We start from the raw sequence: 21,096 nt of genomic DNA on the forward strand, positions 1-21,096 counted from the left end.
TGAATTAATTTTCTGCTTATATTTACGAGTTACAAGTGTTTATGTTTATTTGTTCTACTATTTGATTTCATAGCTTCGCTTCTATGGGTTTTGTCATCCTTATTTTTTGTTGTGATTTAGAATGACGTTTGCATACCACTTGACCCAGTAAATGCGTTTATTTTTGCAAACAACTTTGGCGCGTGAGCGTGTTCGAAAATGTGCAAAATTATTGATGGATGGATTGACATGTTAGACGCAAATTTTGACAAATGGACGTACAGACTGTATATATGTATGTTGTCATATTTTAAAGCGAAGATTTGCTATAGTTAGGTCCGTACTTTCGTGCAGTGCTTATCATCAAGCTCAATATCTATATTTTAATTTTACAAATAAGAAATATTTTTTTTTAAATGTTCAACTTTTTTATGCTTGTAAGACACACAAACAAACATTTTAATTTTCAGAATTTGTTTTATTTTGATGCACCTTGACTTTTGAATAGCATTTAATACAGATGATAAAAATATATTCTCGGAAAAAGCCTTGCAGAAACGAAACATTGTACTGTAAACTGTATTGGTAATTTGGTAACCAATGTAACACACTTTTGGGTACTTTTATTGAATTTGTTAGAAACTAATAGTGTCAATACTTTTCAACCCATGATTTAAATCTACAGCCTTAAACTATAATTATTCTTAAAATATTGTATTTAAGTTTCAGAGAAAAAGAATGCCCTGTTTGGTTGCAGGATTGCCTATAACTACTCATCATTCTGTCACAATAAGGTAGAATTATATTTGCGTACGCGCCCATGAGACTTATTTGAGGGAAATGGGAAGGACAGAAAAACAGCCAAAACCAAACAGAGACTTAAACTAAAAAATAAAATAGTCTAAAAGAACCAAGATAACGGTTATTTAAAATAGAGAGTACTCAATCAGCTCTTACAAGAAACATGAGAAATATATTTAACGCCATTTTGATAATAATATTTTGTCTGTAGGAATTATGAAGCCTCACTTATCCTATCTCGAGTGAGCTCACAACAGAAGCAATATGATAAAGAGAATGATGACTCTAGCCGACAGAATAACAGCAACACAAAAAATGAGGGAATGTCTGTTCTCGACTTCAGACTCAGGTACAAGAAATATTATGTGGTGCTTTCACTAATTGTACCTATTGTGCACTGAAGCCCCATCCCCCAATTTTTAAAAAATAAATTAAAACTATGAGGGGTTTGGGAGGGGGGATTTTTTCCTTTGTTTAACTACCACAGGATGCCGTAACCCTCTGAGCTATCTATTACCCAATAAAAAATATCCTGACCTAAATCAATTTAAACAAACAAACAAAAAGCTACCCTTACGTTTATTTCAAATTCTAAAACTCAACTCAAGGGGAGTGGGGAGGGGGGGATTTCTGCTTAACAAGGCACTCTGAGGAAAATATTATTAATAAATAAGGGCAGTTTGAATCATCTTTAATAATCATCTGAAATCTTCCATTGACCAATGGACAGCTTCCTTGAAAATTGTAGAACAATAAATCCAGCCGTTGTTGTAAAATTTTTATTATGGGGAATATCTATTTTCATTCTCCCTGACAACTAGCGGACGTGTTTTATTTTAAAGTAGATAATCTCATGACAAGAACTATTTTTAAAATCAACGCATTACGTTGCAAAAAAATATGGAAAAAATATGAGGTCATTTGCAAAATATAAACACCAATTTTGCAAGTCTTTATGTGGACACACAAATATATTTCAAAATATGTACAGCAATTCTGTACAGAATGTTTTTAAATAGTACAGACACATTTGTTCAAACATTGAAAGGTAAATCCAAGCCAGGAGGCCTAAACGTTGATATAGCCCCGCCAATGCGTTGGGCAATCCTTTGGTTATTTTGTGGAATTCCATACAGATGAAATACATTTTTATAGTGATCAAATCTCTGAAATAAGTTTGGTCGGCCTTTAATACATTTTTAATTGCAGCATAGATTTGAATGTGGCCATCTTCGGATTTCATTACATTGAAAGATAGCTTACAAATAAATTTTTATTCATAGCTTGAAAATTTATTTAAATATGATTTTTGGCCAATATAAAAGTAGCCATATTTCCTAAAATTGCTTGTTGAGTACTTAAACCTCTCCACCCACCTTATTTTGAAAATGAATGGGAAATAAGTAAGAAGGGGGTGGCAGGGTATTTTTTTCCCTATGCCTTACCTCTGTGGTGGGCTCTAACCCTGCGGGATTACCCAGTACCTTATATGACCCAACATAACCTGTCTTAATGTAATAAACAAGTTAACAAACAAAAACTACCAACTCCTGTTATTTCTATTCACTTTGAAATAAGGGTTTCTGTGCTCGATTAAATTTTTATTGAATAAATCAAACTAACGAACTTCCTTTTAATTTTTCTTGTAACAAAAGTTGCAATGTACAAAATATTCTTTTTAGGAAAAAGACAAGAACTCATTGCTTACAAAGATGTTTGAAATTAAAATCAAAATATGATGACAAAATCAACTGAGATTACCCTTTTTGCTAAGAAATTTAAATTATTATTAGAAAAAAGGATGGATGTGACTAGTTTAAACCAACCAATCTAGATCAAGTACCCAAAGTTTTAAAGCACAAAGTTACAGTTTATTTTACCATGCAATTTCAGCTCAAAGTATCTGTGTTGGTAAAATTTCAAAATAGATTACATGTTATTTATAAAAAAAAAAGATTAAAATTGACAGAATACAAATTACGTGACTTTACAAAAAGTATATTTTACTAATGAAATAGGAAAAGGTTAAATACATTTTTCAATGACAAAATTTAACAAAATGTAGGATTTATCTGTTTTTCTGTCTTACACTAAATATCATGTAGTTTTGCATAAAAACTAATATTGTTTAAAATTGTTTATTATTAACTATCTGGGGCAATGCAATGAAAGGCCAGAGGCTATGCCACTAGTCTATAATGAAAAATAGTAAAGTTTTATCATGAGAACAATATATCAAAATGGCTGCCCTAGCATTAGTTTGTAATTGCTGCGCTATAGTTAGCATGAGTGGCAGAAAAAAGTGAATTGTGCAGCAATTCTAAAAATATGAAATTTCAAACCAAATTTTTAAAAGCGAAGCTTTTTTTCTTTTAAAATTGAATGATAGCGGTCACAGTCAATTAGAATGAACTCAAGTGAAATGAAGTCAGTTTTTATTAGCACAGCTGCTATATAATTAAAGTTCGTCCGTACGTACAGCTCAGTTAATTAGAAACTACCCAAGTGAAATGAAGTAGCTACTCTATAACTAAAGTACGTCCGTACGTACTGCTCAGTCATTTAGAAACTACCCAAGTGAAATGAAGTCAGCTTGTAATAGCGCAGCAGTTCTTTTATACTTGATACTAGCAGTTATACTCCTGGTTGCATCTTGGGGCATTTGAAGGATATTATCTTGATCCGTTAATAGTTAATTATAGTTTATTGTTATTTTCTTATATTTTTGTCATAATTACTTCTTATGTGAATACATATTTCCTAAATTATTGCCTAGCCTAAATATAATTTTATTGCATTAGCAATTTAGTCTGTATTATGTATTCATGTTAAGATAGCAATAAAAAGTATTTATTTATACTTATTGTAGCAAAGATAATATATAATTTACAAGCGTTTGTCCATCCATCCGTCTGTCCGTCGAGTATTTTCTAAAAATTCTTGTAAGTATTTTCCTAGACGATCTGTAATCTGTATCATTATGATTTCTTCTTAAATTACACAAAGACCATAAAATGAATTATCATTGCAGCTTAGTTTAGGTTGAGTAAATGATAGGGAAACCCTGCATGTATAGAATCAGGCTGGTATGTGACCCCACAGGGTTAGGTCACCCACAGTTGTAACTTTTTTCAGTTTAGATTTTAAAAAGAAATTATTAAAGGGGGATTTTTTTTTTGGGGGGGGGGGGGCTAACCCTCCATTTATAATTTTATGGGACATATGAGAAGCTACCTTTTAAAAGAGAACCATAACGTTTCAGCAGTCAGCGAAATTTTTCGTTATAGACAAACAGACATCCTGTTACTTTATTAAAAAAGCATAATACTTTTATAAATTATTGTTCTATTTTTCATATTGTTGACATTAAGATCTATATTTATTTATGCTCCATACTAGGTCTGTCTTATAACTATGAATTATGTTTACTAAATGATAAGGAGATGACAGTAAATAGCATAAAACCATCCAGACAAAATTTTACTTTGTATTATTATTGATAGAAGAGGCACAGATGCAAATGTTTAGAAATTTTGTTAATACAAGAACAAAATTAGAAATAAATAGTGCAGCACTGGTAATTAATAATGATGTTCTAGGAGAGAAGAGAGACAGAGAAGGCTGTTTAGAAATTCCAGCTTAAGATCTGTCAAAACTGAAGAGAAAAAAGACGAAGAAAAACCTGTGATACAAGAAAAGGTATAATCTTTATTTGCGAAGTTTTTCTGAAATCAAAATGTCCGTATGTCCATCTATCCATATATAAAAGTAGAACGATCAATGTCTGTCCGTCTGTCACTTTGCCTGTTCTTGTTTTGTCTGTCTGTACGTTTACTTGCCTAAAAAAAGGTTTTAAAGAACGATACAAAGCCATGGAGGGAGGGCAAATAAACTGTAAGTTACAATGATACCAGAAGCTTTATCTTACACTTTCTACATTTTTTCATTGTATAGTAAAGTCCAATCTTTCAATATGATTATTTTTATTAACAAAATGGATAGTATCAATTCATCGTTAATTGTCTTATCCCTTAAAATCCCTATCTTATTTTAGAAAGAGCCCTGTGTAGTAAAAGATAAACTTGGTAACGAGATCTACATCCGGGGGGAGAGTGTGGAAGATAGAAATGCCAGGTACAAGGTGTTTAAGTTGGTTGGTGCTTTCCCTTTTAGTGCGTTGTCGAGCATTGAACGTCCCTCATTAAAAAAATATAAACAAGAAGATGATTAGCCAGTTTGAAACCCTGCGGGGCAAATAGATTTACCTATTTGTAGGAGTACCATGCAAGTACTTATGTATGTATACTAATATGTATGTACTAAAGTAATAAAGAAACAAATGAAAAATTCCCTCCCTCTTTGAATTTATTTCAAATGTTTTTTTGCTCAACAACGCTCTTAAAGGAAAACGCCCAAACATTAAAAAATGAATATACTTATATTGTCCTGTCATCTTATTATATTAGGTAAGGGAAGGGGGTGGGGGGTCTCCATATGTGGGTTTAAGATCCATAAGGTATAATGATTTTTAAACTGGACGGTGAGTGACGACGTGAAATATTTTCCTTTATTGTTATGCTACCTTTGTATATAATTAACCTTGTTTATTTTCTAAAGAGAATTGGATCAGTGGCTAAAAAAGATGAAATACATTGGATCCAACGTTGGACTTGAACAATTCAAAGATTTAAAGGTAATGATTTTTTTCTTTTAACGGAATTCATATATATCTATTGCATATAATTATTGACAGCTTTCCGCGGATATTAAAGTAAAAAAATATAAGATTAATTCCAGTTTTGGTGGCCCCGAAGGATCAAAGGTCCAGGCAAACAAAACTGGTATTTATTCTATAATTTTTATTTATTATATGTGGAAAATTGTCCAAAATGATTTTTTTTTCTCCATTATTTAACATACTTAATAATCTTTAATGAGATATTAAATTTGACAACTAAGTTAAGTTTAAATGGAATAAAATATAAATTATAATTTTTTTTCTTGGTTTAGCTACTGTATTCAACACAATAATAAATTAGAAATTTTTGTCCTTTTCTTTTAGTAATAAAGAAATACAGATAGAAAGAAAGTAAAAAAGGAAAAATGACATTTAATATATAATTAGTTGTAGTCTTTTATTTGTTAGTTTATTACTTTAGGTCAGATTAGGTTAGGTTATATTGGATAATGGGTTGGCTAGTTGGGTTAGGGTCTGCGGCAGTGATTAGGCAAGGTAAAAATACCACTTATCTTCAATTGATGTTTTAAAAATGGGATTGGGGTCTATCATTGCTCGTTAGACACTTTGAGTGATAGCACCTTTGCATTTATAAGTCCCGCATGGCTCATGTGCAACATACTAAAGGTCGGTGTTTACCAGAGTGAGGTGAAGTACGGCTCCCCTACATTTGAACCCTACCCGGACCTGAAAGATCTCAAGTATACCTACCAGGGTGGTAAGGACCAGCAGGTAATCTTTTTTTGTAATGCAGCTACGCTATTATAATTACGGGTTGTCAGTTCGTCCAACCTTTATAATTATCTAATTTACCATTTAACTTCTTTATAAAAATTTGTGGTTAGAGTAGTTTAAATCGACATACGAATGTGCCAGTGAAATTTTTAGAGTTGCTACGCTTTGTAGATTTTACATACCTATTACAGGAATCATAATGCCAAGTTTGATATCGATAGAACAGTTCTGAAATGCCTAAAAAGTTATCTATTAATGACAAACGTATAAACGGATGATCTGGCTCTAATTATAGAAAAGATCAAATTTCTTAAAGTGAAAAGAGACATGTAATAAAAAAAATTATCACTGTATATTTGACCTTAGACTAGCATTTGTTTTCCCCCCTGTAAGCGAGATCCTAATTCGTTACATACACACATAGGAACTGATAGACATCATGTTGCTTCCAAATAATGTATTTTAGAGATTATCGATTTAGGAACAGAGATAATATATATCCTTGTTTTTTTCTATTCATTTTGAAGTTTTACCAGAAATATAACGTAAAACGGTAACAAAGCTGGATGATGGCAGCTACCTGGTTGGGTACTGGAAACTTGGAGTCAGACATGGAGACTTTATTTATTACATACACCTGAATATTTAGAAAAGATTCTATGGGAAAGGAAACCTGGAACTGGAGGATAGCAGATACCTGGTTGGATACTGGGAACATGGAGATTTTATTTCATTACAAATAATTTAATATTCAGAAAAGATTCCATAGAGGTAATCTGGAATTGGAGGATAGCAGCTACCTGGTTGGATACTGGGAACATGGAGTTGGACATGGAGACTATATTTAGTTTCAGATATTTAAATATTTTGAAAAGATTCCATGGGAAAGGAAACCTGGAACTGGAAGATGGCAGCTACCTAGTTGGGTACAGGGAAGATTGAGATTTTATTTCATTTCAAATATCTGAATGTTTAGAAAAGATTCCATGGAAAAGGTAACCTAGAACTGGAGGATGGCAGCTACCTGGTAGGTTACTGGGAACATGGAGTTAGACATGGAGATTTCAAGGTATTAGATACTTATTTATCAGAAGAATTGGAGCTTTCCCTTTAAAAAAATAGTATCTAACGAATAGGGGTGGGGGGGGGGATTTGTTTTTTGCCTAACCAATACCTAATTAAACCTAAGGTCCTATACAAGTGGTGCCCCAATCTTGTGAGGATTCCCTGGGTTGTACCCAATATAAACAAGCCTAACTTAACATGAGGTAAACCATAAGCACACAAAAAACCCCCCCTCCCCCTTATTTCCAATTATTTAAATTGTGAGGGGACTTTTTTTCGCTAGGAACTTCGGATAAAAACGCATGTTTAATTGTTTACATTTTAGGTTGAAAGTAGAAAGGGTGACGTGTGTTTTCTAAGTGGAGAATATTATCATGACAAACTCAACAACAAATGTCGTATTTATTTCGCAGATGAAACTTGGTTGGAGGGATATTTCAAAGGAAAAACATTAGTTTTAAGATTTTCTTTTGTGGATACAACTATTTATTATCCTATATCTATAATACAAAATAGAATGATGTATGTCCATCCGTCCGTCTGTCCCTTAAGATCTCGTTAACCACTGAACCGAGTGGATTCTACTCTTCAGAGAATATAACTAATAGTCCTGTGGTGGTTTTAAGCCATTTCTGGGGGATGGGGGACACCTCCAACCCCCCCCCCAAAAAAAAAAATCTCCCCCATTTTTTTTCGCATATGTTTTGCGAATTCGCCATTTATTCGCGAGAATTGGTGACCCATTCGCATTTTTTTCAGCTGGGTAGGTAATAGAAGATGTAATGATTCCCATACTCGCATAATTTTTTTTGGCAGGTACATATTTTTTTTTTAATTACCTCTTGGTGCAAAGCCCCCTTGGCAATATAGCTACTGATCCTGTGGTGGTTTTAAGCTATTTTCTTAAAATAAAAGAATAACACCCCCCCCCCCCTAAAACCATTTTCTTTTAAAACACTGTTCATATTGGATAAAATCGTCCTATTTATATAAAGAGAAAGTTATGCATATATAACATTTTGCGAGAAATTCCCTAAAGTCAAGCTCGGAATAAATTACTCTATCTTAAAGGATAATATATAAAAACAAGGATAGAAATATTTATTCCATAGGTATTATATACATATAATATAGCACTTTAGAAAATTCGGGTATAGTCCTTTCCACGACATCCCTTCATACGATTCTTCGTATTTTTCACAGTAGCTTTTCTCCTATTTCTAGCCCCTGCGGGGGGCTCTAACCCAGCGGGGCCAATTACCTAAGCCTGTGGGGCAATCACCTAACACAATATAACCTAACCTAACCTAAAATAACCTATAAAAAGACATTTTAAAAATACGAAGAATCGCTCCTTATGTAGGTATGTCGTGGAAAGGACTATACCCGAAAATTCTGCTATATAGATTAGTGGTTTTTACTGTACGTTGAGATCTCACTAACTTCTGAACTAATAAAGCTTACTATTTTAGAGGAACCTTTTCATATGTCCTGGAATAATTTAAATAGATGCTCAAGGCACAGTCACTTGTAATTTATTATAGATTTTTTGAATTCAAACCTCCAATTTTACTTTTACTTTAAAAAAGAAAAGTAAAAAAATTAAGAGGGGGAGGGGGGAGGTTCCCACTTCCAATCCTTACAGGACCTCTAGGAAGCTTCACTATAAAGAAGAACCATGTCGGTTCATTGGTTAGCAAGATCCTTCACTACACACAAAAATATTACTTTCATATTATATTTATACTATGCTTCCTCTAAGGAATACATCATAAGAAGAGTTCCCTGGTGAGTTTATGAGATTATCAACATTAACATATTATTACTAGGGATAAAGGTTCTTGAAAATAGTAAAAAAAACATACCTACACTTAAACCAAACTTCCCCTAAAATTATAATATAATTAGATTAGCCATTTTGGAGATAATAAAACTATGTAGTTTCCAATGGAGTTAAAAATCACCAAAACATTACACACAAAGTTTTACTAAAAGCTCTATTACATTTGCGATATTGATCTCTTTTCCCGGAAATCATTTTTTATTTATTGAAGAAGGTATCTCTATCCTCTCAAAAAATCATCCCTTCCATAACAAATTCAATTTTTTTGTAGAATATAAAATAAAAAAAAATATTACAAAATTGTATATTAGAACTTATTCCTTAACAAAATAGCTCAAGCTACAAGCAAAAATATTACCAAATATTATTTAATAAAATTTACAATAGTGAAAAGTATTACTTCATAAAAATTTTATATAGAAATACTTTGGGGACATATCACTTAATTATCTTAGGTTTAAATGATAAAAATTATGACATAAATACAAAAAATAATAACTAATGTTAATATTATAATCAGACGGAGTACTGCATGGTTTCTGTAGAATATTTGACAAGAAGAATAAACTCACTTTTCTAGGCAAACAGAATTATGTATTTGATGTCATACAATATAAATAAAAGAATATATATATTCATAAAAAACTATGTTTATAGAATAAATATGAAAAGCCTAGATGAACAATCTATTTTGAACCAATAGAAACACAGTGTAGTAAAAATCCGACCACATTTATGGGTTACAAAAAATATTGGTACAAGTTAGCAGTTTAATTTTTCTCATCTAAATCAAATAATAAGTCACCTATAAACAGTTAAATTTCTTAGGATAAAGTTTTGCTTGGGAAATCATTTCGAGCCTATAACGTACATGATTAATTGTTATAAATGATTTTATATCTGACTTTAAGTTGAAACTACACTTCAAAATTCTCAGTATTTTATATACCAACTAACCAAAATTGACTTAAGTCCCCAAAAGTTGTTAAGCCAATGAATAAGAAAACGTTATTATAAAACTTTTCAAAGTGATACCACAGTAACAATATAGCTTTAAATTGATAATGGAGATAATTATTATATTCAAATATTTTATTTTGGCCGAATTATATAAACCCTGTATTACATATTTGTTTTTCTTTCTCTCACATACTCTGAATAATAATAAGGGGATGAGATATTAGTCAGGAAGATAAAGGGATAAGAAAATGGCCGATAAATTGATGTAAATTCCCAATGTTAACACAAATTAACACTTATACACATATATAATTAGTGGTTGTAACGTTTAGGCACTCAATTAAAAAAAAAAACAATCGAAATTTATCAAAAATTCCCCAAAGTTGTAAAGAAAACGAATAAGAAAACGATATTAAAACTTTGGGGACTAGTGTAATAAACAGCCCATTGTCCCCTCTCTTCCTGGAAATTAGTTAGAAAATGATAAATAACAAAAATCTTCCTGAGATTATAGTCATTAGGCAAAACCTCTAGCCTTTAAGGTTATATGGTACTTTAATATAAGCATGTTTTTTTTTGTAAATGAGAACACATTTAATAATAATATAAATGTTTCTTTTTACTTAATGCAAATCAGCCTGAACCTTTTCAGAACAATTATGTAACATTCATAGAAACTATGGATATTTTTTTAGCTTGCATAGATCGTATACATACATCTCGCTACATTAGAATTTTGATACTTTTAGAATAGATTAATATATTTATTGTACTAGATGGATTGTAAGACAATGGCTGATAAATAGATGTATGTAACCAATAATGATACAAAAAATACCTCTTCTGTAGATTATAATTAGTAGCTGAAACGTTTGAACACTGAACTTGATTAACCAACCAATCAATCCATAAATCAATAAATAAGAAAACGTTATGATAGGACTTTAGGGACTAGTGTAATAAACAGCCGATTGTACCTTTTCTATCTGCGAATTTGGGTTCTAGAACTACTACATTTACATGTAATAAATCTGTTTTGACGTCAGGAATGTATAGAAATGGAATGCCCTTTGGTACATGCTGGAAAATTATCAAGGGTAAGATGTTTATTTTTTAATAAGTGAAGCTTTTCTATAATGAGGGTTTGTCCCTGAAAATCAATAGGTCTGTCAATTCGCAAGAGATAGCACTTTTTCTGTGTGTAAAAGACATAAGGCTATAAGTCGTTTAGTATTTAAATAGGGTATTTAATAGGGTAAATATGTAGAAATTGAAATTTGGTTTCATAATACCATCTAGTTCAATAATAAGCTAGAATAATAGAATGGACAATTACAAAAAATTACGAAACCTTTCACGCATGCTTTTATTGTATGTTTTGATTTCTATTATTTTTGCAGCAGGACTGACAGATTTACAGACCAAATAAATTATATACTGAACGCTCCTAGATATTGTGAATGTCCCAAATAAATATCATCATCATATACTGAATAGCAACTGAGAAAAATACATTTATCCCATAACATTACTGACGGACAGACAGATGTGAATTAAGGAGTAGCTTCACTACTAAATGTTTAGGCGGTGGGTGTGTTGTGGGCGTGGCAGATGAAGATGGTAAAATTACAGGTAAATAATATTGTCAATGTTCGTTTGTCTTTCTGATTTGTATTTTATGGAAGTTGTCAGTGTCTCGACAATCACAAAATATGTATGCAGGGCAGGGACTTTACTTGATAAGACAATGGATAAATAGATGTACAGCTTCTGTAGATTAAAAATAATAGTAGAAATTACAACAACCAATCCAGATTTGATAAAAGTACCCAAAGTTTTTAACCAAACCAGTGTTTTTTTTAGTGCAATGCCCTATCCCTCCCAGATAAAATGGATAACAATTTTAAAAGCATCCTATATAAATGCAAAACCGTTTGAAATATAGAAGTTTAAAGCAATATGAGGTTCCGGAAAACTTTAAACAGTTTAGGTGACTACAATTTTCACAGAGATTTTTAAAAGCGAAGCTTTTCTATAATTAGGGTCGGTCCGTCCGTCCGTACGTCCGAGACAGATAGCTTTTATTCGTTAATTTGGGCATGTTTGAATTGTTCTATCGATTTCAAACTTTGCATGGTGATTCCTGTAGTAGTTAGGTACGATTTAGAAAGAGTAGCAACTCTATAATTATTACCAGAATGTACGTACGTCCATTTTAAACTTGTTAATTTTTCTACTTTTTTAACAACAAATTTTTTATGTGATCTAATTATCACTTAGATCTGATTTTTTGTATATTGATTCCTGGGACAACAAAGAACAATATTATAAGCGAAGCAACTCTATAATCAAGTCCTAAAATTGTTAGTATGTCCATGACCATTATCCTGTATCAAGCAGTTTTTCAACAAGTTTACTTACAATTTTGATTCAACTCTTATACTTTTAAGTGTTAATGTCTGTTTGTCCTATCGTTTCAGTGCTTTGCTTTTATGGATTTTGTCATCCTTGTTTTATTTAAACCTAAGCTTATTTTGGCTGTTATAAGAATTTCAACAATACTTTAATTATACCTATCATTGAAATGTTATCATACTTATTTTTTTTCCGTACAAGCCAGCATTTTAGTATTTAAAATAAAACAAGGAGGGGAGGGACCTTGGACTGTAAATTACACTTGTCCAAAAAAGTTTTTCGCCACGTTATCATGTTCGTTTGCTCAAAATTTCGGTTGTTTTCAAACTAGTAGTGCCCTAACATTTAAACCAATCTATATAAGAGGTAATTTTGTTCATTATCATTGGGGATGCATTTCAATTTATCGTTCATTGTCTTATCCCTTAAGATACCTGATATTATTGGGGTCGTGTATAAATTTATCGTTTATTGTCTTATCCCTTAAGAACCCTAATGAAAATCTCCACCATATATTATACCTAGGAAAGTTAGTTCTAAGCGTATTTAAGTTTTTGTTTTTCTTTGGAAACTTTGTTAAGCTCAGATTCTTCAAACTTTCTCTGGTCAATACACATATGTGTGCAGTGGATATATACTCAACTCAGGGATATTAAGGGATAAGACAATGGAAGATATATTGATATACATCCCCAATGATGATAAACAAGATAACAACTTCTGTGTTATAAAATAATTTGTTAAAGAAGTTAACAAATAAGAGAGATTTTTAGAAAACTTTGGGTATCAGTGTAATTTACAGTCCAATGCCCCCTTCATTCCTGGTAACTACTCCATAGAAGCAAAATCTAGAATTTTATTATAATATTTAGATAAACCTAACCCGCGCGACATAGATGATTTTTTACCCATTTATTTAGGTCCTTTTTACTTAAAAAAAGTTATGACATGCGTAGCATATAATATTATGCCTAATGGTCAAAGGCAAATCGTTGGGTTTAAAATAGACTTTCTGATGATAAATACATATTGTCTAAATTGGCAAACCTAAGAGTAATGCCACGTTAGAATTCATCATAGATCAATTTTAATTCTTCTTTGTCTGGTGTTTCTTTCCGGTCAAAATAAAGTTCTTTTTTTATTATTATTCTCAAAGGTCAAGTGTCAAAGGTCGACCTCCCCCCCCCCCTTCCATCCCAACTTAAGTACCCCTATAGACCTATAAGGACGTATCCGCTAGTGACAAGATAGTGTTCTTTTTTATTTTTCTTTGAAAACCTTTCCTCGAATCATCTTTTCTTTCTACAAACTTGACAAACTTTATGTTTTTCTTTCCTCAGGTTTCTTTAATCCACACAGGGACCTTAAGGGATGAGACAATGATGATAAATTAATGTACACATGATGATCACAAATAACTCTTCTGTATATAAAAGTTATTTGTTTAAAAATTTGGACAATTCTAATTTGAAACCTTCAATACCCCAATACTAAACATTTTCAAAAAACAAATTATTAACTAGCGGCTTCGCCCCAAGAGGTTTAATCAAAACAATTTTTCGTATTTTAGATTTAAAAGAAAAATTTAAAAAAAGAATTGGGGGTGGGGGAGATTTTTTTTTGTTTTTTGGGGGGAGGGGGCAGTCGACCCCACTATTTTAATTTTAGTTTTAAAAAAATGGGGGGGGTATTTTTCATTTTTTGGGGGGTTTGGGGGTGTCCCAACCCACAAAAAATAGTTATTAACCTTCACGGGACCTATGAGAAGCTACCCTGTAAAGGAGAACCCGATCGGTTCAGCGGTTAGCGAGATCCTTCGCTACAAACAAACAGACAGACAAACAAACAGACAGACAGACAAACAGGCAGACAGACATCGTTCTACTTTGTATTATTTTTTAAAACAAATTATAAGGTAATGTAGGTATAAAACTTAGTTTGGGCATCAGTAAAATTTTCAGTGTAACGTCAGTCTAATTTCCTGGTAGGTTACTTTAACCCACGTAATATCAAGCATATGATTTTTGAGAGTAAACCTTATTTATATTTAACAAAAAGGCTAGATCTTAATGTAAATTTAGGCATGTTTTATGAATGAATATAGCCTACATAAATCCTATATATAAAATTATACCTTGTCGTTTTAGAAATGAATATAGCCTACAAAATACTGATTGTAAAAAATATACCATGTCGTTTCAGGAATGAACATTGCCTACATATAACCTGATTGTAAAAAATATACCATATTGTTTTAGGAATGAACATTGCCTACATATATCCTGACTTTAAAAACGCCCTGGTTGGAAAATTCAAAGATGGAGTGTTAGAATGCGCCCAGGTACAAACTTTTTAGATATACAATGCATCTTTATTGTTTAGGTCTGTCCGTATGTTGACGGTCCGACTGCCGTTAAAATACGGCCTCTATGCAGCTTATCATGGGTACTGGTGTATAACTGTTTTACTGCTCTATTTATGGGCATTAATTCTTAATTCTTAAAAACAAAAGGCTTTGGTATATAATGAGTTTTTGTAATAGCTAAGCTACTCTATAATTCGAGATTTCCGTCAGTACGTTCGTCAGGAAAAGATGATTGACTCTGCTGGTATTCATGATAGGTGTCCACTATTATGTCGTGATGATTCCCTAAACAAATGAGCATTCAGTATACATATAATTTACCTGGTCTGTTGGTTTGTCAATCATGCTACAAAAATAAAAGAACATATATGTAAAGTTTCGTGATTAATAGAAAGTTATTTTTGATTAATTGTAACTGAACATCTTCTCTTTAACTCACTTTGTCCGTATGTCCATCCATCATACGTATTTGCTTCGCTACTTATGTTTCCATCTTTTTTAAAATTGAGAGCTAATCGATGTGAATTTATTACCTCCTTCGATTTTAAGTGATCATCTAGAGAATCTAGAACATCATCCGCGTGTAATGGGATGCGATACTCTAACACCCAATGGTATTAGGTTAAGTAACATCCATCAGACAACCAACCCTTTGATTGCACGACATTTGCCTAAGTATTTGCGCATGTTTGTGGGCCAAGCCATTCCTCTTCTCTTACTATTCATGTCTCGCACCTGACATAGCAACAGTAGGAACCATTTTTAACGTCTTTAGTGTCGGCCCGAGATTAGAACCTCCCCGGCGACGAGCGGATGCGCTACGTGTTGAGCCACGAACGCGGGTATAATCAATGTGATTTAATTTAGGCTGCTACAGTAAGCAAAGTGACGACAGACAACTTTTGTATAAAAGTCCCGCATTTCACAACCCCAGAAGGAAGATTGTACAGGTAAATATCAACTTATAAGGACAAACAAAATTTGATTCCCTTACGATTAGGCCCCATGTTGTAGATCTCAATAACTAATGAACTAATTTGGTTCTTTATATTAGGTAAGATTCACATAGATCACTTGATGGTTTTGGCCTCTTTCATTTTTATATTTAAGTCTTGAAATGTTTAGATCTATTTTTCAGCTTCTTTCTGATGTTATGAATACAGAGCCACTAGATGCTAGGTGCACCTCACCATTTAGCAGCTGCTTGAATCCCAATTTAACACATAGAAATATGAATAATCTCATTATGAGCTGTTTACAAACTGAGTTATAAACTAAATGACAATTAGTCAAGAGTTGCTTAATATGCCTATTCTTCCTAAAAATCAATATTATAAAAATTAAACTATAAAAAGTAATCATAAGCTAAAAAAAACTATGTTTAAGAAGAACATTCCGACTTCAAGGTAAGAGTTGCTGCGCTATATAAATTGTACAAACTATTACAGAAATCATTAGGCCAAGTTTGAAATGGATAGGACAATTCTAAATTGCCTCAATTAAAAATAGAGGAAAATGTAAGAAACTAAGCAATGTGCTGACATTTCTAAAAAGATTATTACCAAAGTTTTAATTGTTGAAACTTCTACAAATCACAGGGATCTTAAGGGATAAGACAAAATTTAACAAAAAATCCCCTAAGACGTTACACAACAAATGCTTTATGAATAGGGACTAGTATGTTTTATATTCCAATGTCCCCTACCTCCCTGACAAACCTGCAAAACTTAGAAATCATAATAATAGGGAGATATGGAGGGATCTAAAAGGATAACACAATGGCTGATAAATTGAGATACCCCCTACTAATGTAAACATGACTCCTTCTGTACAAAAAAAATTGGTGGTTAAAACGTTTGAACACTCAACTTAATAAACCAACTAATCAAAATTCAGTAAAAGTCCCCAAAGTTGTTAAGCAAACGAATAAGAAAACGTTTTATAAACTTTAGGGATTAGTTTAATAAACAGCCCATTGTCCCCTCTCTTTCTTGAGATATGTGTCTATGTGCATGTAAGGGATCATTGTTTTTGTATCTCATAGAGTTAAGGTAAATATAATAAAACATTCTAGAAAGCATTAAATGCTTCCTTGAATCAGTGATGTTGAAGCCCAATAAACATAAATTTTTGCTCGATAATAAAACAGGAATTAGTTATTGTTTGTTTTTGTTATTTATATCATTTTCAAAAAGAAGCTAAATATGAATCTTTTACGTATATTATATCTACTATATGTTGCTCCCCCTTTTTGTAAAGAATTCTCTGAGATAAATTAATTTATTTAACTAAAAATATTCTTTTCATTGAGTATAATTTGATTGTTTGTGCATAAAAAAAGTAATAAAGATAACATAAAAACTAATGTTTTTTTTTATTTTTAACAAGAAAATGATATTTTAAAAAACATGTATAGTTGATTTGATAAAAGTAAAGACATATGAACTATTCTAAAGCAACACAAAATGGAAAAAAAACAGCGGTGGATTTTACAAAAATTGTTTATGTGATGTTGATGAACACAGTAAAAGTGTCGGACTGATTATGACGTAACAAAAAAAATAGCCAATGAGAGGCCATTATTGACCAATGGTATATTTAAAGTGGCCTCTCATTGGCTATTTTTTTTTACGTCATAATTAGTCCGACACTTTTACTGTGTTCGATGTTGATATATTAAATGTTTTAAACTTTCAAAACTTTACGTCTTTTTTTCAAAATTGTAGTCACAGGAGCTTTTCTAAGTTTGGTATATCTGGGGGAACAGGACCTGCAAGATTATAACATGACAAGTGAATGTACCCTACCAGACAGACCTACAAAAATGAGCTACTTGTAGAGTAGATGTGCTACTTTAAAAAAAGTAAAAATATTTCGTAGAAAACATCTCTGAAAAAGTTTAGAAACTAATTTTCATCAACTCACCTTCATCCTAATCCTAATATAAACTTTTATTCACATTTTTCTCAAATATTTGAAATGGACTTCTTTTTTTAACCCACCTTTTTAATAGCGAAAATACTCTACAATTCACTTTGTCTGTCCATCTATAATGAGATTTTCTCTGCTGACGTTTAGTATAGACAGCTGAAATTTTTGGTGAAGACGCCCTGTAATAATTAACATCCTAGGACCAAAACGTTCTAACCCTTTTATCCTATTAAATAAAAGTAGTAAGCATTTTTTGTCTGTCGCAAAGGATATCTCTAAAAACTGAACCGATATAGTCCTATTGACAGTGAAGCTTCTTATAGGTTCTTGGATGGTTTTAGGCTATTTCATTTTTATACCTAAGAAGTCTCTGTATAGTTTTAGGCTATATTTCTGCCCTTCCTTATTTCTTTGAATAAATAGCCCCTAGATGCTAGGAGCGCAACCGCTAGTTACTTTTAAAACCCCAACAAACCTTCAAAAGGATGGAGAGGATAATGGACTACAAATTATTATGGTATCCAAATCTTTTTAATTATGCCCTCTTATTCGATGGGTTAGAACGTTGGGTACTTTTAATAAAACTTGATTGGTTGGCTCAAAAATGTACAAAATGTTTTACCACTATTACTAATTTATAGGAGGGTAAATTCTTTATCATTGGGGATGTACATTGTACATCGTCCAGTACTTAAATAACCTAAATTTTGTAATGTTTTTAATGGGGTGCCGGGTGGTTCAATTTGCGTTTTAAAGGGAATTTAGAATTGAATATTTTATCAGATGTTTTCGCAAAACAAATTTGATATTTCAGCTGAAATTAATTATTTAAACTATAAACGGAAATTTTGTTTACTCTGAGCAGAGATCAAATAATTTTTAGATAGGAATTATGTTTTTTTAGCATAAAGAGATTATTCTTTGTGTAGATTCTTTAACTTATTATAAGAAACTTTGTACGTTTGTTAGTCTAAAAATGCTGTGCTAATAGATTTTAGGTTCTTTGAGAAAAATGTGAATTTCTCGGCTGATGTTTAAGATAGAATAACATTAGTCTTCAAAGTCCAACAAGCATTTAATATCAAGTCTGCATTAAGCAAAATAGAAAACGATTATAATTCTATAAGAATCATCACTGTTAGTAATCCTAAAAGTAACAGCATAACCGTCTGTATGTGTATCTAAAAGGTTTAGATAATTTTTGGGGAGGGTACCTTCATCCTTCCAAGAAAAAATCATCTCTGGGGGCGAACTCGCTAGTGAAGTTAAACTTTAAAGTGAACAATACGCAACTATCATTAATGATGTTACTATTATCAAAGATTTCTTAATTAGATTATTAATCACATTTGTTTAAAACTTTTAAATCCAATTATTTAAATTAACTTTGATGTTCATAATGACTTTATTTTATACGTAGTGAAGTTTTATTTTATTTTGTTTTATTTAGACGTGAAGAATCAAATTATGATATAGTAACTCAGACACCAAATCTTCCTGACCCATATGAATCTTGTATAGTAGAGGTAAGAGGTTTAGAGAATATGTATATTGCAACACTTATAACCAAATATAGATATTCATTATATATAGATATTCATCATAATAATAAATTGTAGCAAATCTGCTCTGAAATTCACTTTGACTATCTATCCATTCGTCATTATGTAACTCTATTGGAAAATGTGATTTTCTCGTCTACTAATAATGACAGGCAGCTGATTTTTTGGTGAAGATTGCCTGTACTAATAAGCAAAGCATTCGTATAGTTTTCACATGGTTCGTTGGTCAGTCGGTCATGCTTCAATGTTCGTGAAATATTTTTTTGTAAAGAATTGGTGATTTTTTATAGGTATATATTTTTATCCTTATTTATCATACCATTTAATTAAGTTTTATCTTTTCAAAGTCACAGATATAATGATGGACTTTTTATCCATACATTTTAGGTTCATCATTCCAATGTGCCAGGGGCAAACGATGGTCTGTTTGCTAGGAGAGACATTCAACCAAATACAGTGCTAGGTAAGAAAATAAATTTTATTTTTTCCCCTCGATTTGCCTTTTATGCTTCTTTTCCCACCCCATCCCCCCATTTAGAAATAAATTTAAATATGGTAAGAGTCCTAAGGGGAGTCTTTCTTTCACTCTTCCAGTCTCTCTCTTTTCTTCTCTCTCCTTCTCGCATTCTCTTCCTCTCTTTTTCACCTTTACTTATTTTAATCCATTCATTTATTATTTCAAAAAGCTTACAACTATTTGACATAATCACCCTTGCAAAAATTTTATTTTAAAATTATTTTCTGAATATTGTCAGTCAAAAAGAAACTTTTTAAATGTTTTTATTTTTCAGCTTTTTACCATGGTATCAAGGTTCCACCTAAGGTAAAGAATTTATTTTATAGATTTAAAGCTAAAATTTCTAAGGTTTTCATGACATATTTTTGGTCCCAAGAATCTCTAAAACAAGGGTCTACTTATGTTTAATTATAATATTTAATTATCATTACCAACAGTTTGACATTAGAAGCACGTTTGATTTTTTAGATATCTATAGTAGAACAATATAATGGGTGTGGGCATTGGGCTGTTTATTGCACTAGTCCCCAAAGTCTTATAATAACGTTTTCTTGGCGTTGCTACAAAAGACCAACTCTACAAAAGACCAACACCTACAAAAGACCAACTCTACAAAAGACCAACACCTACAAAAGACCAACTCTACTTTTGTAGGTGTTGGTCTTTTTAGAGTTGGTCTTTTGTAGCAACGTCGTTTTCTTAGTCGTTGGCTTAACAACCTTGGGAACTTAAATTGAATTTTTATTGATTAATTCATAGGGGTTAAGTGTCCAAACGTTTCCACCACTTATTATAATCTACAGAACGGGTAATTTTGTGTATCTTCATTGGAAATATACATCAATTTATCCACCATTGTCTTATCCTTTTAGATCCATATGAACAATGCCTTTAAGTTAGGAAAACATTTTGGTCAATAGAAATATCATATATCTTAAGTTGAAAAGATAAACACAGAAGTTAAGTTAAAAACTTTGGGTATAATTATAATTTACAGCCCAATGTCCTTCCTAAAAATGTTTTTTATAATTGCAGAGTGGTGACGATCCAACATGGGAGCAGAATGCCTATAAGATTTTTGATCCTGCAAATACTCCAGTGAGTAAATATAGATAGATAAGAAAGTAAGATAAATATAAAGTATAAAGTAAATAGGATTAGTGCCTATTAAGATCTAGGAAACAA

General features: G+C 31.7%; 1 protein-coding gene across 4 annotated transcripts in view; it reads left to right on the plus strand.

Moving 5' to 3' along the window:
- Positions 1 to 706: 706 nt before the first annotated feature.
- LOC145335424 (histone-lysine N-methyltransferase SETD7-like) overlaps positions 707 to 21,096 on the plus strand; it is a 34,101-nt gene continuing 13,711 nt past the window's right edge. Inside the window, exons 1-17 of one of the 4 annotated variants that reach the window (XM_080181165.1) lie at positions 707 to 773; positions 992 to 1,129; positions 4,380 to 4,479; positions 4,835 to 4,914; positions 5,398 to 5,473; positions 6,146 to 6,250; positions 7,230 to 7,322; positions 7,644 to 7,759; positions 9,680 to 9,741; positions 11,168 to 11,218; positions 11,706 to 11,753; positions 14,795 to 14,877; positions 15,769 to 15,851; positions 19,283 to 19,358; positions 19,782 to 19,857; positions 20,186 to 20,217; positions 20,947 to 21,009. In XM_080181165.1, coding sequence (XP_080037291.1) covers positions 718 to 773; positions 992 to 1,129; positions 4,380 to 4,479; positions 4,835 to 4,914; positions 5,398 to 5,473; positions 6,146 to 6,250; positions 7,230 to 7,322; positions 7,644 to 7,759; positions 9,680 to 9,741; positions 11,168 to 11,218; positions 11,706 to 11,753; positions 14,795 to 14,877; positions 15,769 to 15,851; positions 19,283 to 19,358; positions 19,782 to 19,857; positions 20,186 to 20,217; positions 20,947 to 21,009 — 1,338 coding nt within the window. In that variant the 5' untranslated portion in view covers positions 707 to 717. Of the gene's footprint in view, positions 774 to 991; positions 1,130 to 3,142; positions 3,208 to 3,360; positions 3,368 to 4,379; positions 4,480 to 4,834; positions 4,915 to 5,397; positions 5,474 to 6,145; positions 6,251 to 7,229; positions 7,323 to 7,643; positions 7,760 to 9,679; positions 9,742 to 11,167; positions 11,219 to 11,705; positions 11,754 to 14,794; positions 14,878 to 15,768; positions 15,852 to 19,282; positions 19,359 to 19,781; positions 19,858 to 20,185; positions 20,218 to 20,946; positions 21,010 to 21,096 lie in introns of those variants that run through there. The other 3 variants (XM_080181166.1, XM_080181168.1, XM_080181169.1) reach the window with 3 other exon arrangements.

This window comes from Acartia tonsa, chromosome 13, assembly GCF_053477335.1.
Source record: "Acartia tonsa isolate MP-2025a chromosome 13, ASM5347733v1, whole genome shotgun sequence".
NCBI classification, from domain to species: domain Eukaryota; kingdom Metazoa; phylum Arthropoda; class Copepoda; order Calanoida; family Acartiidae; genus Acartia; species Acartia tonsa.